The sequence below is a fragment of the Drosophila subobscura genome, chromosome J, assembly GCF_008121235.1.
Source record: "Drosophila subobscura isolate 14011-0131.10 chromosome J, UCBerk_Dsub_1.0, whole genome shotgun sequence".
Classification (NCBI taxonomy): domain Eukaryota; kingdom Metazoa; phylum Arthropoda; class Insecta; order Diptera; family Drosophilidae; genus Drosophila; species Drosophila subobscura.
The window spans coordinates 14,894,049-14,921,783 of NC_048532.1; the positions used below are offsets into that span (position 1 = coordinate 14,894,049).

At 46.1% G+C, this 27,735-nt stretch overlaps 1 protein-coding gene and 1 non-coding gene across 2 annotated transcripts; both read left to right on the forward strand.

Moving 5' to 3' along the window:
* The first annotated feature begins 1,971 nt into the window (after nt 1-1,971).
* Nucleotides 1,972-19,235, forward strand: LOC117893428 (protein rhomboid). The gene is made up of 4 exons (XM_034800046.1): nt 1,972-2,300; nt 16,277-16,762; nt 18,470-18,854; nt 18,903-19,235. The coding sequence occupies exons 2-4, from the start codon at nt 16,457-16,459 to the stop codon at nt 19,211-19,213; spliced, it is 1,002 nt and encodes a 333-aa protein (XP_034655937.1). The 5' UTR covers nt 1,972-2,300; nt 16,277-16,456; the 3' UTR covers nt 19,214-19,235.
* On the forward strand, nt 12,460-12,531 carry Trnae-cuc. The gene has a single exon. It is a non-coding gene; the product is annotated as a tRNA-Glu (tRNA).
* Nucleotides 19,236-27,735: the final 8,500 nt, after the last annotated feature.

The following is a 27,735-nucleotide window of genomic DNA, read 5'->3' on the forward strand; positions in this document are numbered from 1 at the left end:
CGAGGAACAGCCGCGCGGCGGCAATTAAAAGGCGAAAAAATATACAACAAATATTGAGAGTGAATATGCGAATGAAAATGGTGAAAAATGGCTACGAAAATACACACAGCCATAACAGCCGCTAAAAACAATAAGCACTTAAAAAATTGTCTTTTACCCGAATGCAATTTTTGTAGAAGAAAATCTGTTTTTTCGTTCATGTTTTTGGCCTTAATTTCATTTAACCCTCAATTTACGGCTTTTGTTGGGGTTTTCTTTTCTGTTTTTGGAGAAAACATTTGCGGAAGGAAATCAATTATTTGGTGTCTGGATTTGGGGCAGAGGAGGGGAAAGCTGATTTATGGGTTGAAAAAAATACAAGTTTGTTTTTGATGGGCGCCTCTTTCAGAACGAAATGTGTTTAAATGTATTGAAAGGTCTTTCGAGTTTAATCCTCTACGAAATTATAGTTATTTATCCCATTTTGTTGCCTAATACGTTTAAATTTGTCTCAAAATCTGTCATATTATGATTCTCTGCATCATATCTCAATCTCCCATCAAATGTCTAACAAATGAAATGGAATCTCTTTAATTTCAGCTGCCGTGGCCGCTGCTGTTGCCTGTCACGTCTGCTCCTTCTCCTTGTTTATTGGGTGTCAGAAATGTATCTGCCCGATACAAGATACTTATTTATGTGGGCTATCTGCCATCTCTCTACACTCTACTCTCTACATCTGATCTCTTTGGACTGCCTCTCGCCCTCTTTTGTTCAGCGACTTGTTAACATATCGAAACACCGTTTTGATATGTTGCGGTGCGGCATGCTCCCTGTTCAATGCTCCCTCTCCCTTCTGCTGGCTACTCTTTGAGGTGCATCCATCATCAAAAGAGACGAGACACTTTGGACTAATGTTGCTGCCTCTTCAACTGCGTGCCCCTTCTGCTGCTGCCTCATCTTGTGCCTCCGCTGAAGGCCACTGCTGCTGACAGCTGATGAGGGCTGAGGGCACCTTCTGTATCTCTATTGCTCTTCTATTGCGAATCTGCTGTCCAGGTTAGGCCTTACTTTGTCGAAAGAAACCTTGCCTGAACCTCTTTCCGTATTTCAATTCCTATTTCCCCATCTCAATCACTGCGAATCCGCTGTCAATTTTCGTAGAATTTCGATTCAAACAGCAATTTCGAGTGTGCAGCATTAAGTGGATGTTAATGCCGCGGAGAAGTGGTGCCAGCGAGACCTAAGAGTGCCCCTGTCTTCCCCTGATTAGCCACGTGATATGAGGGTGCTGTGTCCAGGGGCTTGCTGCTGATAATTGTTTGATAAATTGAGACTTTTGGATGCTGGCGCCTGAGGCAGAAATTGTACTCTACTCTGTTGATAATTTGATTGAGAAAATGTTAAGCCAAAGAGTGAAAAAGAAAAGAGAAGTAAGTAAAGTTTGAGATCGACTTGTTAATTGTTCAACGTCTGCGACGGCGGTGCCACCTGCAACAGCAGATGTTTCTCCACTGCTGCCATCTCTCTCATACACTCTCTCTCCTTCTCGCTCAGTCTTTCTTCCTTGAGCTGCGCTTCCTTTTGGACGTTTACCGTTTCGCCGCGGCCCAAAAGCCACGACCAAAGCAACGATGAATGGCCTCTGCCTGGCAACGGCGTCAACCGACGCGTGCCTCATTCGAACTTCGAACATGTTTGTGCACCTGGTGGCTCTCTCTCTCTCTCTCTCTCTTTCTACCCCCTCCCCGCACTGGGTGGAGCGTCGCGACAGGGGGGAGGAAGGTGGAAGCGTCGGTGGCCGGCCGGCAACTGGCTGCAGCAATACACAAAGGGGTGAAAAAAAGAGCGAAAAACAACAACCAAAACTACTAACACGGCAAACAAGACCCTGCTGCCCCCCACTTTGAGGCACGGCACTCAGTCTGCCGCAAGGCGCACATTGCGAATCTATAAAAGTATCGGAGCGCATAAAAAACGGGCTCAGTAGTGAACGGTACTTTGTAACGGCAGCCGGGCAGCAAAAGCAAGCAGTCGCCGACGCGGCTAACGGTATTGGAAAAAAGGGTAATACGAAAACGAAAACGAAAGAAAGCAGGACAGAAAGAAAGCAGAAAGGCAGCCAAAGAAGGTCCTTGCTGAGGCTGAAAAATACAGTGATAGACGAAGGAACTACTGCTGGCCAGGATCTACGACCGCAGTAACCTTGTTCCTCATCCGCTTACGGGGTGTTGCAGCAGCAGGAGGCAGGAGAAGAGCAACAGCAGATCAACCTCCCCCGTACCGCATGGACTGAAAAAAGAAGTCAACACATTTCCCTTTTGGTAAGTCGTAGGAGGAGGAGGAGGAGGAGGAGGAGGAGAAGGAGTCTATAATAAATCCCTTGGCTTAAAAGTTGCCAAAAAACTCGACTTGAAAACTGAAATGTATCTATAGCTGAATGTATCTCTGTATCTGTGTCTCTGCATCTGCATTTGGAAGTGCCATCTGGCATCTGTCTCTGTGTGTGTGTGCGGCTTTGGGTTGTAAAAACATCTGTGCATGTCACTCTGTAGCCTTATTTGTTGGCCCAAAAAGGGGGCTGTTGTGAATGTGCTTGGGCTAACTGCATTTCCTTTGGCTCCAGCATCCGCCTTAATGTTTCTTTCTCACTGCAAAGTGGGTGCCACATTGCGTATACGCAATGGGTGACTCTTTTGGATACTATTTCGGGCAGTAAGGGAATAATTGATCAACCTTTAAGCTGAAGTTAGGGCTGGGCCTTCCTTCCTTATGTAGCTAATCAAGTAATGCATCTAAAAATCTATTAATTATCCGGAGAAAATAGCAAAACATTTCGTTTATCTTCACACCCACCCTGGCTCTTGTGGAGCTCCGCTCTTGTCCCATGATTTCTCTCCATGTGGGCTGTTTCCATGCTCCACATTTCGCTATCTTTTGTTCGGATCTCGGACAAGTGCTACTTCTGGCGACTTCTTGGCCGCAGCTACTGCCTCTGCCTTCAGACTCTGTTCTATAGTTTCTTTTGTTCACCCAAAAAGATTGTGCTGGGATGGGATGTGCGTGTGCTGCGTGTAGGAAGGACTGGCTGGGCTGGCCTGGCCAACGATCGATGGAGAGCCAGAGCCACAATTCTGTGTGTGGGCTGCTGCCGCCGCACACGCACCCACTTTTGGATCGATTCGCCGATTGAAATCTCTGTTCGAGTGGATCGCCCGAATATAGATGGTCATTCATCTTTTTAGCACTTTCTGTAATGGTGCGAGCGAATGAATATCGAGTGAATGATCCGCAAACTGTTTGGCTACTCTTTGGCTCTTTTGTTTACACAAATCTTTGCGATTAAATTTATTTAAACACTCACTAAAGTATTCCATTCAATTCGTTGCGTTGCGTTTGCGAATTCATTCACTTTCCCCTCCCCCCACGTCTGTGCTGTTCCGTTTCGTTCTGTTGGGGGGTTTTTCGCTTTAGTTGTTTGCAGATTCATTCATGGGAACAAGTGCAGACACACAGATACCCACAGATTCAGATTCAGATAAATCATGGCTTCCACTCAATGACAGCAGACGGGGGGTCTCTGGTCTCGGTCTGCCTTGAGCTTTTTTTTTTAGACTGCACAACAAAAAACTATGAAAAATTATTGCGTTTGCTATTTTTAAAAAACTCATACGCATTGCATTTTGCCCACTTTTTGTTTTTTTTTATACTTTCTCATTCGTTTTTTGTGTAATATTTTTTTGTAATTATGTCAAGTTTGCTTTTTTTTACACACCCATCGGAAAGGGTAGAGGGAAGGGGGATAGGTGTGAAAACCCAGAGACCGTTTCTAGAAATTGAAACAAAAATACTCGTAATAATAATAAAGGCCCCCAAAAAAGAAGACCTAAAGACCTGATTTCTTAATGGTTTAGTTTTGTTTCTTGGACTTTTTTTAGTTTGGGCTGCTTTTCTTTGCTTTTTGTGTGTTTGTGCGGAAAGTGGAAAAGTTATGGCAAGAAACATTTATGGAAAAGATACTCGCATGAATGTGCAAAAGTTTGTTCTGTGTTTGGGTTTGGGTTTTGTTTAAATTGAAGTTGGATCAAACAAGGGAGAAAGTGTGCAAAAAGTATCAAGAAAATTGCATAACTTTCTTTCTTGCAATACTACGAGTTATACATATGAATATAAAACTAATTTATAGAATCACTTACCCACTCTGTATCGATTTGTGTATATTTTGATGTATTTTCTATGCAAATAAATACAAAACTGTCTTTCTCTTTGGTTGTTTTCTTTGGTTTATTCTTTCTCCCTTCCTAAAAATAAAGAAAATATTTTAAATTAGTTTTAAAAGTGATTCCAACATTTCTTTAAAGTTTCATAGCTTGAAATAGACACAAAATTCAATCAATAATAAACACCTTTTTTGCTGTCCCATTCCATGAATCTTTAACAACCAATTCCACACCTTCATCCATGCCATTTTCAGCACACAATTTCCTTCAGTATTTAATTCAAAACTTGAGATTCCATCAAATGATTTGTGTTCTCTGGTTGGCCTTTTGTCTGTTGTTTCCCAGCAGTTTCAACACACACACAAAAGACTCTTGAATGTTGCAAGAGTTTATATATTTAATCATTCTTAAGCTGTCAACAAATTGCCTGCCTTCAGCTACCACCCTTCACCCCACCCTTTCCGCCCACTAATCAAGCCACTCTCTGGGCCACCTTTGACCTTCATTAGTGTCAGAGTGTCGTCTCCTATTCGCATTAATCTAAGAAACATTTCAAGTTGAGCAAAAGAAGACAATGGCCCAGAGGCAGTTTTGTAGTCTGTCTTCTAGTTTCAAGGTGCACACAAACACACACAGAGAGACCCACAAAAAGATACAGATGGAAGCACACGGATGCAGAGAAACAAATAAAGATTGCAGCTTGTAGAGGAGCTAATAAATTAGTGCATTTTATGCTCAAGAAATTTAATAAATTCAACAAAAGCGTGGAAGAGGAGGAGCATTGCATAATCCGAGAGGCAGCTGCCACCCCTTGTTTTTTTGGAGGCGCCTCTCAGTCTCAGGGCGACACAAAACAAAGAGTATTTCGTGGTGCTTGGATTGGTTGCTCTGTGCGTGTGTGTGTGTGGTGTGTGGCATGAACTGAAGTGGCAAGTGGCGTGTGTTGCACAAAACTCAAGCCAAAGTCCGAAAAAAAGAAACAGCAACGCCAGAGGAAAAACCTTCGTGGAAAATGAAGAGAAATAGTGAGACGAAAGCGGCGTAGAGAAGTAAAAAAATAGTAGAAAGCGAGTGAGGAGAGGGGGGGCAGAGGCAATGGGTAGGAGAAGAAAGAAGCAGAGCACCGATGTGAAAAGTTGAATGCCTAACAAGTTGAAGCACGCGGAAAATGCGAAGTGAGTTTGAACACAACACAACAAAAAATTGTAAGAAAAAAACAAAACAGAAAAAGATGAAGAAAAATAAATATGAAAAAAAACAAAAGCTCAAAGATGGAGCAGCAGAAATAACAGCAGCAAGAACAATGAGTCGGAAAATGTGGAAATGTCTTGGGAACCTCTGCAAAATGGATGAAGGCAATGCTGCTGCCGCTGCCTGCCTGCCCGCCTGCCTGCCTGGCCTGTCGCTGTTTCTGGCTGCAGTTTCGTTGAATTAGATAAAAGTTTAGGAAATGTTTATGCCAAAAGTAAAGCAGAGAGATGAATAGCAGCAGAAACACTTTTGCTTCTTGAATTTCAATACCCTGTAAGATATTGGGCAAAGGAGTTTGAGGAGATTAAAAGCGAAAAAAGTGAACCTGGAAGGCAAGTTCGCATCTACAGAAGTTTCCTTTGCCCTTTTCTTTTGCTATTTCGTATATTAAATGCAATATAATATTATCTACAAATGCCAGGGTATTCAATCTTCTCCACCAAACCTCCTCCAGAAGCGCTCCCTTTTGAAGGTTTTTGTATTTCGTGAGTTTTTTCCGCGTGCACAGGTGAAAAGGAGTCAGGCGGCTGGCCCCCGCGCTGCGCTCTCTGGCAAATGGCAGGCGGAAATGCACCGAAAATAAATGTGGGTAAAAATGCCAAGGAAAACTACGACTACGACTACGACTACGGGTAGTATCTAGATCCGAGTACGACTACGAGTATCTGTAGCTGTAACTGTGAGTCTTTGGAAATGGGGGAATGTTGTCTACACGTAAATATTTCACACAAAACACAAAACTTGAGGCAAATTACGACAGAAATGCCAGGGGAGTCAGCAGCAGCAAAAGCAGAAGGCAGCAAGGCAGCAGTGGGGGGTCTGCGAGTGAAGAGGGGGCACTGAGTGCTGCAGGGGACGGGGTGGTGTTGGACTGGGGCAAGAAATGCCTAACCAGCGCAATGTGCAAATCCGAATGCGAAATATGAATCACAAGAATCGACGGCAGCAGCAGCAGAAAACGAAGAACAACAACCAAATACCTGAAGACGATCCGCCAAGGGAACTCCACACAGTCATCGCTTATCGGCAATGCCCCCTCCATTCACCCCTCCCTCTTTTCGCTCCTCACTCTCCACCATTCCATCCGGCGCTCGGTTCATTCATCAATGCTCTTTGTGGCTCAGGTGAATATTTCGTGCGCGCGACTAAAACAAAAGGGAGAAGAGAAGAGGCCGAGGGAGAGTGTGAGGGCGAAGGGAGAGCGAGATAAGACACCGAAGCGATAAACCAAAACAAAGTAAAGAAAAGAAGGAACAAGTCAAGCTTTGGAAGGAAATGAAGCGAAGCTTAAGATACACTGCCAGAATGATTATTCAAATGATTTTTAGAGGGGAATATTTGTAAGCGGATTTGCTTTTGTGAAGCTAATGGGTAATGCTATAAAGCTGCGCCTCTGCGTAACAGACACCTCCACAAAACCCCACTACCCTACTCTGCAGAAGAGTACCAACCAAAAACAACAAACAGACAAAAGCGAGCGGTGCAGTGTGCGAAAACACAAACAAACGAACAAGCAAACATTCAAAGAATGCCTCAAATGCATCTCGCAGCAGATACGAAAACACAAAACACACAAACACACACACACACACATGCAAACATTCTGCAACTTACGTGTGAAACGATACTAAACCGTGGCAGCCGACAAATTCTGTTGAGATTGCAGCAGCAGCAACCCGAAAATTTGGCAAAAGATCTTTTGAGAATCGCAGAAAAAGTGAAACGGAACCCAGCCAGGGCCGTCGTTGAATCTATTTGGTTGGGTGAGTCAGGGCCCACGCATTGCGAACGGAACGGAACACTTGAAATCCGCAAACGATAACACAGAGACACAGACACTGACACTGACACACGGGTTGCCCGGTGGAGGTTCCCCCCCTCAAACAAGTTTCTTCTGTGGCGTGGGCCAAGCCCCTTGGTCACACATCGGACTTTGACGTCAGCAGAAAACAAAACCAAAACCAAAACCCAAACCGAAGCTAGAAGTTGCTTTGACAACTATCAAAGTATGTAGTAGAGCTATTGACACCATTTGAATGCCATTTGAATGGTCATTATACATCACATCACATCACTTTCGAGTGGGGGGGTTGGTTGTCCAGGGCATTCCCGGCTTTATCGTATCGTTCTACGGAAAGTTTTGCATTTACCCGAAAGTGTTTCGCATGTGACAAATATTTGTCAGGCGGATGAAGATTGTTCGTCCATTAAATGTGAATCCGAGAGCGCTTGGCTCGTCAACAAATTTCATAATTCAAAAAACTTCAATTGAAACTTGTTTAGGTGCAGTGCGTATCGGCAGTGTAAGTGTAGCTAAATAAAAATGGAAGTCGCAGACTAATTGTTGACATTTCTTTGCCACATTCATGAAATTTCGTTGGATATATTTTGTGGCTTGTTCATGTTTTAGTTTGATGACTTACAGTAACCAACCGCACTGTCCCCCACTCGAACGCGTATCATCTGGTATTTATGAATGAATTAAAGTGGAAATCACAGATAAACCAAATACAAAAATCATTTACAAAGAGTTATCCGCTGCTATGTGGGTTATTATTTCACACAACCAACAGAATGTGGAAAAAAACAAACAGAAAAATCCTGAAAAACAGAAAAACCAAAAAAGAAAATGCACTGAAAACCAAAAAAAAATATGAGCAAAACATAAACACAAATGATAAAAGAGAAGAGCCGCAGATACATAAATACGAAACAATATCCATGTAAAGGCGAATGTATCTATGCAAAATGTGAAATATTCTGGCAATTAAACAACAAAAAGGCATTTAATTCGTGGCCGCAGATAGTTTTTTTTTCGCTGGGTTTTTGTTGAATTTTAATGTGTGCAAACCGCAACACGAATTATACAGCAGATTTACAAGCCATTTGGTGGGCTGCAACAAAAAAGGTGCACAAATATTTATAATTAAAACAGGAAAGGAACCGAAGAACCATTTACACTATGCATATATTGTAGATAGATCGCTGTGGCCATGCAATCATTGATCCATGTACTGTATCTGCCAGATGCACTGGCGGATATGCAGCCAATCTGCATCTGCAAATGACCAACGGAGTGATACAGATATGTGGATAGAGTGAGGGAAAGAGAATGGGGAGAGAGCGGCGTTGAACAGTTAACTCAATTAACTTATAAAATGTAAACTATGCGATCCAGCAACAGCCTCAGATACAGCTCGCCACAACTGCAGATACACAACTTCAGCTTCCAGCTGCCACAAGCGCGAGCTCCAGCTCCAACAAAGAAGCTCAGCGAGCTAAACGGCAACGGTGATTAACTTTAGTCCATTCTCCATCAATAGCGATGGGAGCGTGAGGGGAGAAAGAAATACACAGAGCACATTGGTGCATTCCCTACGAAAGATGGGAGATAGACACACAAAAGCAATCCACAAAAGTCACCACTCTAGAGACGATTCCCACTCACGCCAGCAGCAAGCCTCTCTCCCATCTCTAGTCTCCCCGTTTGGCCGTCGTCGTGGGCTTTCTTTCCCATATGTAGATGCGTGCAAAGAGATACGTGAATGTATCTACAAGTTACAAGTTACGCTTTGCAGACTCGCGTATTCAGCTGAGCGCGAATAATTACCACGCCACAGGAGCGTGGGGAAACAGGGGAGCTGGCGGCAGCGGGGGGGAGAGACAGGTAGGCGCCGTCATCTCAAAGAAGAGGCGTACCAGGGGCGGAACGGGCCCACTGACTCCAAAGGCAGCTACAACATTGTTGGGCCGCCGCCGTGCCGTGAATGTTGCCGCTCTGCGAAATGTAGATCGCACGCCCCGAAAGGGGCAGCGAGTTGTGGCAGGTGCAAAGGAGGAGGCTGGAACTGGGTGGGTCATTGGTGGTGGGTCGATGGCAGCGCCAGCGGTGCTAATGTGGTTATGAACGCCAGTTGGCAGGTCAGTCAGTCGCTGGCTCCCAGTCCAACTCGGGGCCGGAGACGTCGCTAATCGAAATGTGATAATCGTACATACGGAATACTCGCACAAGGCAAAGTCGCTCTAGTTCATTGAGCTCCAACATACAGCCAAAGAGGCAGCAGAGCAACAGGGAAGAGCAACGGAGGTAATCTTTCGCATTTGCACTGATTTTTCCCTAGCTATTGAACTCATTAATGGAGCTTTGTCTTCACACACCACAACAGTCTGTGGAAAGTGGCTCAATAAATGGATCAATCTTTGCTCGATAGATCGCACTTTTTGCCTGCTGCTGTTGCTATGAGGGAAATCTGAGTGATGGATGCGTATGGAGATGAAAGTTAGGGCTTTCAAGTTCATTCTCTGTTCCTCCGATTTCTATCCCATTTTTAGCTGAAAGTACTCTAGTTTATCTCTCTTTTCCTTCCTTCCTTCCTGGACAATCTGTTGATTTTTTTGTTGCTGTGAGAACAAAAGCCTTTGCCATTTCTATTACCATGAGAACTGCCTGTGCTTTTCCCCCTTTGGAATACTTTTCTTCTACTGCTTTTCTTTTGCTGTGTTTCTTATTAACATTTTCCCCACCCACCCACACACCACACCACACTCTGCTGCAGATGGGGCAGCGGGGGGGCAGGCACAGCAGCATAATTGCCTTTTGATGTCTGCCTTTGGCAATGGTCATGTCGGGGGTCCGCCGCGATCCCCCCCGCCAGTTCTCGACTCTCCCTCTGACTGCGCATTTAAAGCCACATTAATTGTTATGATTTACAATGAGAACAATAATAAATTAATTATTCATGGGGCAACAACAAACAAGCGACGCGCAGCCAGTGTCCACTCCAGTGTCTGTTCTTCATTGTTTTTACTCTTTTTTTTCTGTGCTGCTGCCCCGCAAATTCCTTCCTTCCTTCCTTGGCCTTGGGTCAACGTCACCGACGACTGCAATTTCCTCTGGCTGCCGCCTGGCTTGAGGCTTGTGGCTTCTGCCTGCTGGCCGCTGCTTCCTTCTTGCCTCATTGCGGAAAATCGGCGGCCATCAGCATCCAATTAGCTAACGGAACTACGTGCAAATCGTTGCATCTCGGGTTCGAACGGTCGCGAGAGAGTCAGAGAGATACTTTTATATCTCATTCTGACGGGTAAAAGCGGGTTAATTGATGGCTTTTGCATTAAATTGCTTCACCAGCGAAAGATAGTTACATAGTTGTTGTGGATGGAGGGGGGCAGGCAGGGGAGGGGGAGGGGGGAGCAACGATTGACCCGCACTCTAGTCTCTCTGTGTGTGCCATTTGTATCTTTGTATCTTTGGGATGAAGCTAATTATCTAGAGAGTTCGTTCGTTGTTCGTGCTGCAATTCACACAGATATTTTATGAGATCTGCGAACAGTGAAATTCTCAGGGAGAGCATAAATCAAGTGATCTCAGATATGTCTGCTGCCATCTGCTGGCCATACGTGAGTGGCCCATAGATTCCCATCTAGTGCTCCAATTATTGTCTAGACAGCGTCTCATGTGTGTGTGCTTTTGGTGGGGTTGCCACGCACTTTAATCGGATGCGTGCCTTATTTATTGGATATGTCATCGTCTGACGCCAAACAACCTTCCACCCATCGCTACTACAATACGCGTAGTTCGCGCTGCCAAAAATATTCGTCATTTCCTCCGTCTGTGTGTCTGGCATTCCACCAACATTTCAGTGTCTCTTTGCTGTCGTTTTCGTTTTCGTTTACGTTTGGGTCTCTCTCCATTCCTTATCGGCTATATATCTGCAGAATTTTGAATGTTTCAGAGCTAAAACCCCCCCACATTCGATCTGTTTTGTTGGTTTATCGTTTGGCTTTGCGTGATTCATTGTCCCCCATACAATTTTTTGTATTTCCCTGAACATTATGTTTGTCTGTCTTTTATTTTTCGATTATTATTATTCTTGTATTTTCCTATATTTCCGTGTGAACTTCCGTTTATACTCCCACTCTCCCTCGCTGTTGCTGTCGCTGTCTCCTGTTCCTGCCCGAAAAGGCAAAAGTTTTGGAACGTGTTTGAAATATTGATAGCGAAATGAACAGAGTGCCAAGCGACAACCACAACAACCCACACTGCCATGCACTGCGCTACACCACACTCTCGCATGTACGCTTGGACCTTGCACCATCATCCGTCGGGTGGTTGTTGCAACCGACAATCAGGCAACACCTACTGCTGGCCAAAAGTTGTCCATTACCCGGCTCCATACCCACGCTTCTGCCTGCCTCCCCTTCCTCCCGCCCTCCTTCTGTCTGTCTGTTTGTCTGTCTGTCGTTTGTCTGGCTACCACCTCTTCTGTCCCCTCTCCTCTCTAGCTGGCTAAAAGCCCTGTCGTCTATAACCCTCTGCTTTGTGGTTCTTGTCCTCCCGTCTGTTTGGCGGTGGTTCGGCGGCTGCCTGAGGCAGGGTGGTGGCCTGGCCCCTTTTACGGTTGCATTAGACAATAACTGGTAATAATCGTTGAACCGTAAAATAAACATGGATACCCATGTGCACTTGTTTAGGCTGAAACAACAGCAACAGCAACAGCACGAACACAACCTCCACAGTGGCCGGTCGGTCGGTCAGGTGGTGTCTTTGTCACTGCAGGTGATTATATGTCTGTCCGTCTGTCCGCTCCACCATCCCAATGTCCGTTGTCGTCTGCCGGACGTTAACTGATTTGTGCATTGACGCGAAGTCGTAGAAATATACGAAAAGACATAAATACTTAAGCAGCGAGAAGACAACAGACAGGGCAGGCAAGAAAGAATGAAAAGAGAAGAATGGAAAGGGTGTACGCGCCTCTTGCGGTTTTTCACTGATCAGAGAAATTGCATAAACATGAGCATATGCCACTTGCCACTGGATGGTTGCATTCCAATCCAATAGGTAATTTATATTCGTCATCGAATGTTGGTTTCTTTTTGCATATCCTCTGCATGAATCAGAGAATAAATTTAGCCTGGCGATTCAAAATTAATCTTTTGAATTAAGCAAAATCTTGAAACAAGCAAATGATCTTCATGGAAGATAAGCCTCAAGTTAACCACAGACAATATCAACTCCCATATTGTCTAGTGGTTAGGATACCCGGCTCTCACCCGGGAGGCCCGGGTTCAATTCCCGGTATGGGAAACTGTTAAAAGTTTCTTTTTTTCTTGGTTTTTCGTTGGTTGATCATTTAATTTTATTTATAAATGTATTTTACGCTTCTGTTTCTGGTGCTTCTTCGTTTTTTGTGTGGAGCAGACCACCTACGAATTTGAAAGCTTGAGATTCCGTTCCGTTTGTTGTTCTAAATGTCTGAAATCTCAATGTGACATCAAGAGCACAGAATCAGCTTTGGCCCCAGCTTACGCTTCGTGGCTTCTGGCTTCAGCATCAGAAGAGAAGAAGTATTCTTCTTCAGTTGAAATTGGACGTACAACAAAGGCAATCTCTGGTGGTTTAAGTTTTATGTGGAGCGTTTAATGGCATAGAGGTGGACGGACTGAGCTCAGTCCAAGAGTGGAGTGGAGTGGCGGTGTGGAGTGGCATGTTGCATTGTGGCAGTGTAGTTCCGGGGTAAGGGCAAGTGTTTCACACAGTAAACACAAGTTAATGAAATTAAAACGTAAGCAGCAGACAACAGCAGCGGCAGAGGCAGCGGCAGCAGCAAACGCAATAAACACAAAAGAAATTACAATTAAATTGAAAGCAAAGAGAAAGACTGAGCGAATGAGTGAGTGAGTGAGTGAGGGCTCTTCCTTCCCACAGGTCTCGCTCCCCTCTCCCTCCCTCCTCTTGCAGTCTCTTGCCTGACATGCAATCCAAATGGAAATGAACTTTGAAGCTCTCTCTGGGGGCTGCGTGGGGGTCGGTCTCTTGAATAAGTCTTGAGAAGTAGTTTCGATGCCCTATCGCGATGCTCCATTTGTGCCCCCTCCCTTTACACATTCCTCCCCTCCTCAATCTTCTGCGTCTTCTGCTCTTTTGTGTGATGATGGCGTGCGCGACTTTAAATCGCATTCGTTTCACAATTGACGGAATTTTTATTGTGAAATGAGCAGAGCAAAAGCAAAGGCAAAAGCATAGACTTTGGGAGCACTCTAGGTACGGGAGTACTCCCATGCATGTACATACATCTTTTATAATGCGAAAAAAAAGTGAAAACCTTTCCCATGCAACGCGGCGGCACAGTGAAAGCTCCTCATAGGTGTACCTTTGAGTTGACTCTACTGTACTCCCATCCATCTCCGCCTCTCATTGCACTTGTTTTTTATTTGTTTCTTACACACTTTTTTTCCACCCACCAAAAGTAAACATTTTTCAATTATAGTTTTATAATAATTTTCTCGTCATTGTTTTTGTTGCTGCATTTTGTTAGTGTAACTTTCTATGGTATTCTTTCACTTTTTTTTCGTACCGCCCACTGGCGTGGCAGTTCCAACTGCTCGCTGGCTGGTACTGCGGGAGCTGCCAACTCATTTTTTTGTACATAACTTTTGCTCTCAACCCAAGGCATTTTTAAGCCGAGCCATAATTATATATTTCTCATTTCGCTCTCACTCGCATTTAACCCCACTCCCTTCTCTCCTGGTTATGGGCTGGTATCCCCTGTGGCTGCAGTAATTAAATTTGTTTTCTGTCTTTCTCTCATTTTCCCTGCCAACTTTGTGCAAAAAATAGTTACTTAAGGGGGGGAGCTACTGTTGCGTGGCTCCGTCTAGGGATTCCCTCCCACATTTTCGTTTCTTGGAAATGATTTGGAATGTGTTTCATGGCAATTTGAACTGCATAAATCAATAACAAATATAAAGGAAGTACTCACATATTTGACAAGCAACCAGCCAAAAAAAAGAAGGAGAGGGAAAACTAAAAGAAAAAGATGGGGGCGAAAGGCAAACACAAATAGTCAGCATTATGTAAATGAAATGTTTGTCCAATGCAAACACAGAAAATGCGGTCGAAGGAGGGAAAACTAGAACAGCAGCAGCAGAAACAGTAGTGGCGGGGCAGAGTGGCAGCCACATCAAGGAGCTTGCAGAGGTTGGAGGTCTTGCTGAAAAGAGTCCTTGCATAATCAACTTCAACTGCGAGTTGAACTTCGATTTTTGCCTTATGCCAAATGAGGCAAGCAGGCAGCAGGCGGGCAGCAAGCAGGAAGGCAAATAAAAACGCGCAGAGAGAGGCCCAGAGAAAGCAGCGAAAGGTACAGAGAAGAGTGGCGTAAAGGCCACAGACCTCGACGCACAGGAGGAAGTTGTTTTGTTTTTGTTTCAAGGATATTGTGCGTTTCAGTGTCTTGCACGAGCGCAGGCAAGTTGCGTGCCAAGGACAACAACAGCAGCAGCACAACAGCAGCAAGAGGAGAACTTTGAGCTAAAGCTACCACTACCAGCAGCAGCAGAAATCGAAGGACATTAAGGATATACACCTGTCGATATTTTTACAGTTTTTGGCATGCGGCAGGCACCATTAACCGGTTGTGCCAGCCGATCATTAAAAAGGGAAGCAGCAGCAGCAGCAACAGCAACAGCAACAAACTTCCGTTTGGCCAAAACTCGTTTGTTCAGTGAGTGAATAAAAGGGAGAGACACGACACAGGCAGGACCTTCGACTTGCTCCTGGCTCCTGTTGTTTTTCGGGGCCAAAGGTAATCACCATTAAAACTCATTACGAAGCGAGCACCAAACCGCACCACAACAGAACAGAACAGTACAGAACACAGCAGAATGGAGTGTCCGGACAGGACATGGCTGAACACGCCATGGGACTCTGAACATGAACAAAACCAAAGGAGAGGAGAACCCACAACACAACTGAACGCAACACAACACACAACAGAGAGAGTTCTGTGTGCTGGGGAAAACTCAGTAACCAAAGCTCAGTATTTCATGAGGATTAGTTGCAATAAGATTGCAGGGATTTCTGGAGGAACCACAACTAGCAGGGGTGGGGCAGAGGTTGCTAGGCTACAGCTAAGGATCTGGTATATTTTATTGCATGCCGAAAGTGTCAGTAAATTGGAGAATTTACATTTAATGAAGGGTCTCTGCTGAGGCAAAATCTAACTTTTATTTATGGTTTAATTATAGAAATACGAGCACATTTCGGCAGGGGTTTCAGCAACTGAATTCCTGAAAGACCCAACTTTAATATAGATTTCTCAGCAGAACATCTACCGATTCAATCTTTATTTATGGTCAGACCCAGCCGTAAGATTGCACGGCTAAGATATCTTGTCTTTTCCCTTGTCAGGGGTGGATTCCTCATGTAATCTAACAATAAAGATTTCTTTATAAGCTTTTCGTTAACCGATTTCCATTAGGAACACTTTCATTATTGCTTTTCTTTCTGGGGAGAACCCTGCGATGCTTTCTCCCCTCTAAAGATATCCAAAATTCCATCTCAATCCGAAGTTTGAGCACATTTCGAGGGTTGCATTTAACCTTTCCTCCTCTTGATTTGGATTATTTTTGCCGCAGCGGAAATAAATTTCTTGTGTGCAAAAAAAATAAATAAAATAAAAAGCGAAATAAATTCTTGACTTTTTTATGGCCGTCTAGGTCTAGGGCCATTAAAAAGTGGAGGAAAACGAGAGGTGTACCAGGGGGGGAAATGGGGTAGAAAGGGGGAGGGGACTGGGTGTAGACCTAAATGATGGCGCCGCCTTTTGGCGTTGTCGTCTGCCAAATCGAGAGACGAGACGAAGACGAGAGTCGCCTCGAATTGCGCTGCAGTTGTCGTTGCTGTCGTCTGGCGGCACTGGGCCCACGAGACAGTGGGACACAACGAGCGACAGTGGAGAGACAACCTTGAGCTAATTTGGCCCACTGTAATCCCCGTTCTTGCCGACTTTCTGACTCATGTGTGTCTGCGCGTCTTTATTTCTTTCCAGGAGGCCAAAACCGGGGGCCCAGACAGCATTCCGAGAGCGCATCTCATGATGACAGCAAACGCCGCCGCCGTCGCTGATACTGCTGCTGCTGCTGCCACAGTCGGTGCTGCTGCTAAGTGGGGCACCGTCACAAGGCAGACGCCCCAAAAATAGACACACCCGACGAAAGCAGAGGGAGAGATGCTGCCCAGCAGCAGCACCGTAGTGCAGATGCCAACGCCACCGTCGGGCTGTGCCTCTGCCTCCGCCTCCGCCTCCTCCACGTCGCATTCGTCTGGCCTGGTGCTGGGCGTCTGCTGCGACCAGCTGATGCCACAGCATTCACATCCACATCCAGTGCATCGCACAACGACAGCAGCCAACGTGCCCGTTCCAGCATCATCAAAGAGGCCAGCATCGTCAGAGAAGGAGAGGCACAAGGAGAGGCAGCTTCTTGCCACCAAATGGCCACCGCCCTGCTTCATTGTCCTTGCCTCGCTGCTGGAGGTGAGTGTTGGAGTCCATCCTTCATGGAGTATCATTTCTCCAGTGTTCTGTTGCCGCTTTTAATGCGATTAAACTCTCAACCCCGAGGGTTGGACGGATTGAGGCCAACGCTCATAAAAACCCGTAACTTTTGAGGGGGATTTTTGGGTGACGGAACGTTGCCATGACATCCCCACAATCCATGACATTGCTGTGGCCACACTCACACACGCTGCAGACAGGGGGAGTCTCTCCTCTGGAGAGTGTGTGTGGTTTGCTTTAATTGCTGCCACACACACAACACACCCACCCACTCGGGAGCAGAGGCAACCCCTGGGATAGCCAACATATTGGTTGGAAAAAGGCAAACTGCTGCTCCACTCGTACCACATCGTTTGTTGAATTACAACTTATGTTTTCGTGTACAAGGAGGCACTTGTACTGGTACTTTGGGTGGTTTCAAATCATTGTAAAAGGTTCTACTAGAATGTGGCCTGGCAGTACGAGCATTTAAGTGTTTTTAGGGATAGAGGAACAACCAAGGAGAGCTACAGCTACAGCTTCAGTATATCTGTGAGATTTTTGGAAGAAAAGTCTAGTCTTAGGGAGGGATTTTAATATGTTTTTAGACATTTAAAGTAAGAAATGAATGCAGTTTAGATTGAAATATTTCAAATAGTGCTTGACTTCTTGTATAAATTTTAGTTTAACTTATTTTCTATGCATTCTAAGAACAGTTTAAAGACAAAATACTGCCATATATTTCATGAAGCTTACAAAGAAAAGATGCACAGATGAAAAATTCTCTACTACATCACAAATGTGAAGCGTGTTTAGCGAATCTTCAACCTAGAAGTCAAGTTTCCTTCGTAGCTCCCTTATTTATCCACAATGCAACTACTTGTCATACTTCTGCTTGAAGAAAAAACAAAGCCAAAGCACATGCTGCAAATATCAGCAAAGAAATTCCCCGTTGAACTAGTAAGAAAAGTCCACTCTGGTCAGCGTATGGGAATGGTGGGTCTTTGGCGCAGTCACGTCTCCTGCTTGTGTCGTGTGTGTTATGGCTTGACCGTTGCAGAGGGTTGTTTCCCCCCCCCGCCAGAGTAACAAAGAGGCTGCTGCTGCCGGATCATGTGTCCCATCTGGAAAGTGCGCTCCCCTTTATCACTCTCACGTCCCAGAGTTCTGGGTGGAGCAATTGACTTTTGAGGCAAACAAATTGCCGACTGGCCCACACACATACTTCATGGACAGACAGACTCTCCGCCTGGAATGGGAAGTTGGCTTCCGGTTAAAGGATATACGAGAAGCAGCAGTAGGTGGGGGAATCTGAAAGGGGATAGCAAGGGAGAGGGCGAGTGTGCGTGCGAAAAACCCCCAACACGTCTACGATTTGTTTTCCGCGTCTGGCAGGGCCCACAGACGAATGGACGCCGTCGCCACTGGCCCCAGAGAGTGAGCCAAGAAGGGGGAAGGAGTGAGCCAAGGCAAAAAGGGGAATTTGATGGCGACGTCTCGTCGCTGTCTGGCAGCAGTCTGTGGCCAGAGCCCCTTTTGGGGGTTGCTTTCCGCTCCATCTCGTTCTCTCTCTCTCTCTCCCTCTCTCTCGCTGTGTGCTTTTTTGATGGGTTTATTGCTGGTTCCGGCTCCGCAGACAGAGATGCTCAAGAAGCGGCAAATGTTCGTCGGAGAACCAGTTAAAGTTCCTCTCTTTCCATTTTGCAGATTTTGGTCTTCGTTTGCGTGGGTCAAGTTCCTCCCGAGGACTCTGTGCTCATCTATCGCCCTGATCTGCGCCTGCAACTGTGGCGCTTCCTCAGCTATGCCCTGCTCCATGCCAGTTGGCTCCATCTGGGCTTCAATGTGCTCACCCAACTGCTCTTTGGCCTGCCCCTGGAGCTGGTGCATGGCTCTGCCCGCACGGCAGTGATCTACATGGCGGGCGTGCTGGCGGGTTCCCTGGGCACCAGTGTCGTGGACTCGGAGGTGTATCTGGTGGGCGCCAGTGGTGGGGTTTATGCTCTACTCGCTGCTCAGGTGGCCAGCGTGCTCTTAAATTTGGAGCAGATGCGTCACGGAATACTACAGCTAATGGCTGTGATTGTGTTTGGTGAGTACAAGAGAAGACTTCTTCGATTTTAACTAACATTTCTTTTAGTTTTCTGCGACCTGGGCTATGCCTTGTATTCCAGGGAACTCGAGGAGCTGCAAGCGCGTCCCACAGTCTCGTACATTGCTCACATGACGGGCGCCCTGGCCGGCCTGAGTGTGGGTCTGCTGCTGCTGCGGCAGCTGGATGGTGGACTGCGTCCGCGGCTGCTTCGCTGGCTGGCGCTGGGCGTGTGGTCGGCCTTCAGTGTCTTTGGCATAGCCTTCAATCTGATCAACACGGTGACCGCACAGCTCCTGGCCGAGCAGGAGGGGGAGGTGCTCAAGCAGCATCTGCTCCACGATTTGGGCATGGGCTGAGTTGAGTTAAGGAACGGAGAATTCCCTACAAAAGACTACACATCACATCATATCTTATGCTTTAGTCCCTAGTCATTAGTTTTGTAAGACTTTCAAGGTCCCCCAACCCTTTTACCCAGGATAGCGTGTGCTCAAAACGAAAGAAAGAAAGTATCCAAAAATATCTCTTGGATATTCTGCTCAAAGTACTCTTTAAACTTAAGAACCCTACCCTTATATACCTACTAATATGCATCTTATGCCAATGCCAAAGGAGCGGAGAGAGCCACAGGCTCACATCAGAGACTTTCCACAAGAAACTTGAGCAGCGGAAGTGAAGGTTTTCATGCTCATGATTTTGGATTGAATGGATAGAAATTCATCCATCCATCCAATTTGCCTATTTAGTTATAATGCCAAAAAAACAAACAGAGCTTAAAAGACAGAAAATAAACTTGATATATTTAAGGGAAGAGGTAAAGGATATCATCTTAAGACAGAACTGGAGATAAAGTCCCTCTGATCATTAAGGAAAATGAAAAAGAAAGTGCTAGACATGTCGAAGGAAATAACTAATGCAGATGCTGACGAAAGAACTAAAAGAATGAACCATAAAGACATTAAATCTTGAATAAATCCTGAATAAATTGATCAAATTAAAACATTTTGCACGTCTATGTTCTACCATTCTACCCGAGTCAAGGATGACCTGTTGTTACAGTCAAATTGCTGCAAATTCTTGTTAAGTAAGTCTTCCCAGGTAGTTATTCCATCACTTCCCATAAATTGCATTGCCCTAGAATTGTGTGGTAAGCCAAAAAGTCAACTGCTTTAGCTGTTTTGTGGCCAAAGCTGCACCAAAACTCGCCAAATTTGTGTCCACAATTATCCGTACGCTACGGAGAGGTATTGTCTAATAATCCAACACATTTTCAATGGCACAAATTAGCGAAATTGGTAAGCGACAGCAAATGAATTACAAACAGAAAGTGAAACAGAAACACAAACTGGAATTAGCCCATGGCTTTCGGGCATTGTTTTCGGGGCGCTGGGTGCTGGGTTCGAGGCATTGCACCAGTGCAATGGATTCGATGAGTGCCAGTGCTGGCTGCCGTGGCCTAATTAGTGCTGCTGTTTTCTGGTTTTGGATTTCGTTTGTGACCAACAAAAATGGAAATTGTAAACTGTTTTTGGTTCTGTTTCGGTAATACAATAGCCAGTGGCCAATGCCTCTGCTGCAGCAACCCAAAGCATGCGACAAGAGCCACCCAAAAACATGTCGAGGGGCAGCATTCTGATGAGACATTGATGGTTCAATCGACAACAATCGGTTAGCCACCCATAAAGTTGATCCAATTTAGCACAGAGCTCTGCGGGATCTGTGGATCTGGCTGGGGGATTCTTCGAGGAATCAGAGATGCGGATCATCGGATCCCAAAGTCCCCCCATTGACAGGTTGACAACACAAATATTTGTGACATTAAATGCGGCTGTCTGGCTTCTGCTTCATGTCCATGAAATCATCCTCCTGCTGCCGCTCTACCACGTTGCTCATTTCACTAATTTAATGAAGACCTTTTGCCAGAGGAGCAGACGTAGTGCCATTGTCTCTCCTTCTCAACGACAACGTCGTCCGTCAGATTGATGAGCTTCGCTTTGGCTTCAACTTCGGCTTCAACTTCCATGGCTGCGGTTTTCGCTCTCCCACTGCTCCTGCCAAGGGGTCCACACAGGTCCCTCCATGTCCATGTGCCTCCTGCATCAATAATTTGTGTTCGCCGTTGAAAATAATTGACCAAGTTTGTCTGTTTGCGGTTGTGGCAGCATTTAATCTACTTGCAGCTGAACTTCAGTGAGATCCCTTCAGCGACAACTGCAACAGCGTCAGCATCCAGGCATCGACTTGGACTTGGACTTCAGAATTCAGTTGCCAACAGCAGCAGCTGCCATTGAGGGACACAGAAAAAAGTCAATCCCTGGGCTCCTGCTTCGCGGCCAGCCAGCCAGCCAGCCAGCCTCCTGCACTTTGGCGTAATTGAAATAATTTTAAGTGAAAAATCTGCATTCAAAAAATATTTCAGCGCTTTTGCGCACAAATGTCAGCAAAAGCAAAAGCCAAAAAGCAAGGAGACACAAAAAACAGAAGCAGCTGAAGGAATATCAGGTTTAAGGGACACTGGGAATGCGCTACGAAGGAGGAGGAAGATTGCACTGAGAGTGAGTTCCCTGGAAGATAAAGAACAATAGCAATCGAAGCTGAGGGATCTTCATTGGAAGAGTGAAGTTCCCATAAGAAGAGTCACAATAGTACGCACAACTCTTAGAGCTCTACCCATAATATCTATTTCCTTTATCCAATGCCTCTTACAAATCTAAATGCCCCACAAACAGGACACAGCATTCACTCAGCTCGCCGCTCGACAATCCACCAAGAGGGCAGGCGGTGCATACAGCCCAAAAATTTACATGCGCCAATTTGTGGAGCCGCCGCGGACACCAGCAAAAAAAAAAGAAAAGGAAAACCAAGAGGGGGGAAAAAAAGAGTCAACAGTTTGCAGCTTTTGGAGTTGCTTCCAAAAACATAATCCTGGGCATTAAGGCAAATTGCAGCATCTGTCAGGGAGGCAGGCAGGCGGGGATGGAGATGGCGGGGGTCATGCAACTCGGATCGATCATTGGGGAGCCCCACCATAATTTGCTTAATTCGATGCTGCCCCCTGCATGCCCCATCCGGAGCACGCGGCTGCCACTCGTCGTCGATCGCATCGACTGCTGCTGCTGCTGCTGCTGTGGCAACTGCTGATGAGGATGATCCACCTCCTGTGGCAAGGCGGCGGCTTCTTCAGCGGCGCGCCGCCTCAATTTGCCATTCGCCTTGTGCCCTCGGGCGTAATTTTGAACAGCATTTTTTTGTAGTTTTTTTGATGATACGAGTGCGAGAGTCTCTTTTTTTTTGCCTCACTTTTCGGTGGCTGTAATTTGTTGTTTGTTGGCCAAGCTTTAAGTAAGTGTTTCAGCCTGCCACATCAGCAGCACGCTGCTGCCACACATCCACGCTCTGTCTCTCTCTCTCTCTCTCTCTCACGCAGGATAGACTAAACATTAGTTGGAATGTGACAATCGAGTCCAGAGAGATTCCCCCCTTGGGGAGCACTTCAATTCGATAAGCAAATGGCAGAGAAACATTCATTCATGCGATTGATGGCTGCTGCCTCGAATGTCCAGCACAAAAGAAGTGGCAAGTGGCATAGATACGAGTACATGCATCTGTGGCAGCGTTCTACTATTTGCTCTCAGTTTTTGCCCTCATGCATTTATCCACAACAAAAATCTACATAAATTCTGGTTTGACATTTGCTATATTTTGGGGTTCTGCTTTCTGCTGCTGCTGCCATCAATTCTAATTCATATTTCCAGCTAGGGCAGCTTGGGCCACATGTGGCACAGCTTTCTGTTGCAATAACCGAAGGATGAAGATGCAGGAAGAGGAGATTGCAACCACTTCTGTCGGGGGAGTTGGTAAATATTTGCGATTTTTCGAAATGAGGTCATGGAAAGGAACACAGAAATATCGTAATTAAGCCAGAACTTGCTATAAAAGAAGGGTTTTTTGTATTGCAGAATTATAAATTATGATCTCTAGGTCTTAAAGTTCCATATGATAATGATAACTGCTTCCCCAAAGTTACTTGTTTTTGTACAGAAAATAGAAGACTTTCACTTACCAAAATTCGTTTAAAAATGTATAAAATTGAAGTGATGTTCTTTATAGGAAACTGAAAAAAAAGAAAGAGTTTTATTAACTGCTGGTTCCATTATTTATTTTAGCATAAGCGAAGCTCTCAAGCAACTGCAATCGCTGCCAACCAAGCGTAAATAATGTGCCATAGTTTGTCTATCCCACCACGCAGGAAATGTAGCGGAAAATGGGGAAAATGCAGAGAGAAATATGAGACTGGGGCGCTTTCCCCACCCCGCAGACTTAACCTCTTATCCAATGGGGCTAACAAGCTCTTCTTACATCTCCTACGGCATCGTGTTAATTTCGATTGATCCCGGGGATCTTGGATTGGCATCAAGGGACTCATTAAATCTCATCGAACGACCGCTCCTCAGCCTCCGGGGACTCCTCCACTGGGTTGCCCATAATTCAGTTCAATATAAATCTGTTAACAAAACGCTTAATCCGCTTTGTGCGCTTTATTTATGGCCATTTGATGGCGCATTATCGCATCAGGGCACATGGCAGCCGTCACCAAAGCGAGGACCCCATGAATGATGCCCTCCCCTCTCCCACTCTTCACTCTCCCTCTCTCTCTCTCTCCCTCTCTGTCGTTGCACCCGTTGGCAGCTGGCGCGCCTCATAATTGGATTCGTCACAGATCTCTTCCTCTCTGTCGTTCCCTCTTTCCGCTCTCTCTCTCTGAATTCTGCTTGGGTCATAAATCGCGGGCTGCTTGAAATGCAAATTTTTGGGGAAGCTGCTGCAGCCTCTTGTTGGAGCTGTTGTTGGAGTATCATCGGCAAGGCATCAAAGTGGCAGGCACAAATGTTTCGCCTGCTGCTGTTGCTGCTGCCCAATTAACGCCACACCAAGGAGAGGAGCGCAGAAGGAACAGGAGAAGGAGCAGGAGCACCAGGCAACAGTTTTCGGGGCAGCAGCAGCGTTGAGAGGCAGCAATCAGAGTTCACTTGAACGCAGAAATGTTTGCAATTAAGCCACTGGAGTCGAGTCGGCCAGCAGTCCGTTTGGCTGCCACAGAAAATAAAGTGCGTGCTGCCACTCGAGTGCGGGCGGAGCAGAAACAGCCACAGGAACGGCAGCGGCAGCGGCAGCGGCAGCAGAAGACTGTGGTTCGGTTCCATGTTGCAGCTTGTCGATTCGCAACAAAGGATAATCCCAGGCAGCAAAAGGTGTACACACCCCATCCCCCACCCAGTCTGTGATCTGCTGCTGCTGCTGCTGCACCCACTGCCACAACCAAGTCACAGCCACAGCCCAGACACTGACGGTGTCATCTGACATGCCATGGCAGAACATTGCTCCAGCCCACGCTTCAGGGATGCGCTTCAGTGAAGTGAACACAAGACGAAGCTTGCATGCGCTTTCTAGAGCAAAAGGAGAGGATAACTTACTATAAATCTATTCTTCCTCCCCACTGAATCCAAATACCCTGCCGCTGCAGTGCATTGCCACAGCTACGCGGAAAAACAGGCGAAAATTGCACAACATTTAGCCATTTCCTACATCCCATTTCGACAATTTTTCCTCACTCCAGCACAGCCACCACAGACGACACACAATGTTTTAGCCACGGCTGCAGATTAAGTGGTTTTTGCGCTGGCCAGCAGCAACAAAAAGAGAGGCGCCGCCGTGGCTTGTTTCGCCCCCGATGCGCATCTAATGCGGCACAAAGTCCGCTCTCTGCCTCTCTCGGGTGCCGTGGATAAGCAGGGGGATTCGCTGGCATTGCATTAATTAAATACACCTAAGTGGCTCAGCTTAGGGAAATACAAACTAAAAGGTAGAAACCTCAAAGAGTGCCTCTGCTGGAGAGACCAATTAACTTTCAAATTGCTCAGTTCTTGGGCAGCAAAAACAGCAAACAGCAAAAAGAGCCAACGGGAATCAATTAGTGACGCCTTCTAGACATATTTCTCTCTCTCTTTATCTCTCTCTCGCTGTGGCATGGAAAAACATCAATGCGAAAAATTGAAAATCGTTGCGAAAAGTGGCAATAAATTATGTCTGCGGTGCTGGCGTCCGGCAAAGTTGATTGAAATCCACTCGTAGGACGACGACGACGTGGAGTGCTTCACTCTCACTCCAGCTCCTTCAATATCTCTCATTCTGTTTCTCTGATAAATCGGAATTAAGCTCTGTTAAGGGGCATGGGGGGGAGCAGGTATGCAAAAGAGCAATATTTCAGAAAATGATGAGTTACAGATGATGCCCCCACAGTCGTTCGTTCCACAGGGAACAGCAGCCTGAAACATCAACAGATGCGAAATATGCAGCGGTCTGGTCTGTCTGTCTGTCTGTCTGTCTTCCCAATGGTTATTGCAGGGCAAAGGCAAAGGAAGATCTTCTGGTAAGAGAGATGTGTGTGGAGAGAGCTTCAACAACTTCGACAGCAAAAACAATCTTCGACAGTTCGGTGCACAGTGGAAAAGAAAGGCAACAGAACGGCACAAGTTAATACGAATAAAAGAATTGTTTTATCTCTCTGTTCCACTGTGTGGCATGAGTCACGGCGTTGTGGTGGCTGCAACTCCAGGCTTGCCGCTGCTTGCGCCCACTGGGGCATTGTTTACTCCTCGCAGACCAAAACAAAAAATGCAGCCATGGATTGCTGCTGATGCACTGCTGCTGGATGCACTGCTGCCCCAGACAGTCGTAGTTGCAGCAGGAGGAGGAGCGGCAGGAGGAGCAGCAGCAGTCGTTGAAGCTGTTGTGTGGCCAGCGCTGTGGTTGCTGCTTCAGGTCGGGGTGCGCGGGGAGGCAACATTTTATGGATTTATTGAAAATTGAACGCACTTGAACTGGGGAGGCGATGGGTGTGGGGAGAAGGAACCGCATTTGCCCGCCTGCCTGTCTACGAGAGAGCGGGAGAGAGTCTTGTTTGGAAAACAAATAGTCGAACGGATGGACAAATGGAGTCTTCGGCTGAACAGGAGCGGAGTTGGCAAGGAAAAGTCTAGGGCAGCGTCTCATAGGAGTAGCTAAAAGCCGCACCTGTACTCACAAATAGTTTGCGGCTGCTGCCACGCGTTGCATGTTGCACGTTGCGGCTGCTGCTGCTGCTGCCGCTGCTGCTTGCGATTTTGTTTGTTTTTCGGTTTTGGTTTTCCTCAAGTTTTTTGGTGTTTTTGTTTATGGAAACGGCGGTCAACACAAGCAACGGGGAAAACAAACCAAGGAGGAGCAATTTTTCCAGCCTCCATTCTGCTTGCTGTTAAAGTCAATTAATTTGCCCATTGAATGGGCAGATCAGAGGAGAGTGGAGCAAAAGGGCGCACAGAATGCCCAAAAGAGGAACGAGTTTCAGGAGTACAGGTCAGGCCGGTTCTTGGGTTTGATTTAGTTGCAAACAGAAAGAAGGGACAGAAAGAAGAGACATAAAGGTAGGGGTAGGGACACACACACCTAGTGTAGGACGCCCACATAGTTTCCCAGGATGTCGCTGAGGAGTCGTCGTGGAATTTGCACCAGACGCCACCCAGCCAGAGTCTAGCCACGTGGGAAGTCTTCACTGCTCCTTGTCCTTCTGTCTCCACAGAGAGATCTCTCCCCAGAGATAGTTATCGCTTTTCCGTATCCAAATCATGCACTCAATGGGTGACAACAAACATCACACTTTACTTTTGCGAATCTCTCTCTCTCTCTCTCTCGCGGTTGTTTCAAAAATAAACACAAATTCCAAGAAAACCTGCGAACATTTTCGAACGTTTTTCCCTCCTCTTTAATTTGTTTTCAAAATACACGAACGGAGAGGAGACAACAGCAGAGCTCTTTAGGTTTTTGGCTCAAGAAACAAATTGAAAATTGTCGCCCACGCAGCATCAAACGCGAATAGAGGATGGGGGAGGGACCACATTTGAAACAATTTAAAAAGCGGGAAAAGCACAAAAACCGGGTGGGAGCAGAGTTTCCCCTCCTCGCAGACAGGTGGCAGCGGAGAGTGCGGCGGGGGGCGCTGTGTTCACCGATTAAGTGTCTCATAAATTCATTAATTTGTCGCGTTGCCTTAAAATATTTGTCAGCTTTATGGCGGCTGTTAAACATTCAAAACTAATGCTGCGAAAATTAATACAAAATAAATTCCGAGAATTGTGAAAAAATCAAAGGAGAAAAGACACGGGCAGGGGGTGTGGGAGGTGTCGTTATGGATGTTTGGGGCATTTAAATTTAGCGCAAAAAGAGCAACAAGAGCGACAATGCTGGCAAACGGATCAGCCGATCATTGAACGAGTCGAGTGAATGAATCAGAGCCAAAATAGAAGGCATCGGACGGTGAACACCAGTTGCTGATATTTATATGAGGATACCCTATAGATTAAGAGGGGGGATATGATGTGCCAGGGAACTACTTTAAGTTATTGCTTGAGCAGTTGTAATCTTTCAGCCGCACTCTGCGAGCCTTAGAGCTATTTTCGCAGCCTTTCAAAGGGTTCTCTCCCATGCCTTTTGGGTATTCATCGCACCTTTACCTTCACTCAATCCAAGTAATTTGCTTTACGAACCAAACCCCAGAGTATTTGTCGCGTTCCCTCCTTTAGCATGCACCACAAATATCTTGTTTTAGCTATACAAAATCGTACGATCTTTCGCAGACAGATGCTATTCCCAGCGCCCCACCTCCCCCCAGCCAAATCATTTTCGACGAGCTATTTTAGTGGACAATTTGCAAATGTTTGGGGACCACTGGGGACTGGTCTGCTGCTGCTGAGCAGGGTCTGCTGCTAGAGATGTGGGTGTGTGATTCGATAGTAGCCTATCGCTGGACGTCAGTCAATCAGGCGGGAGGCCCACGCATCATTCA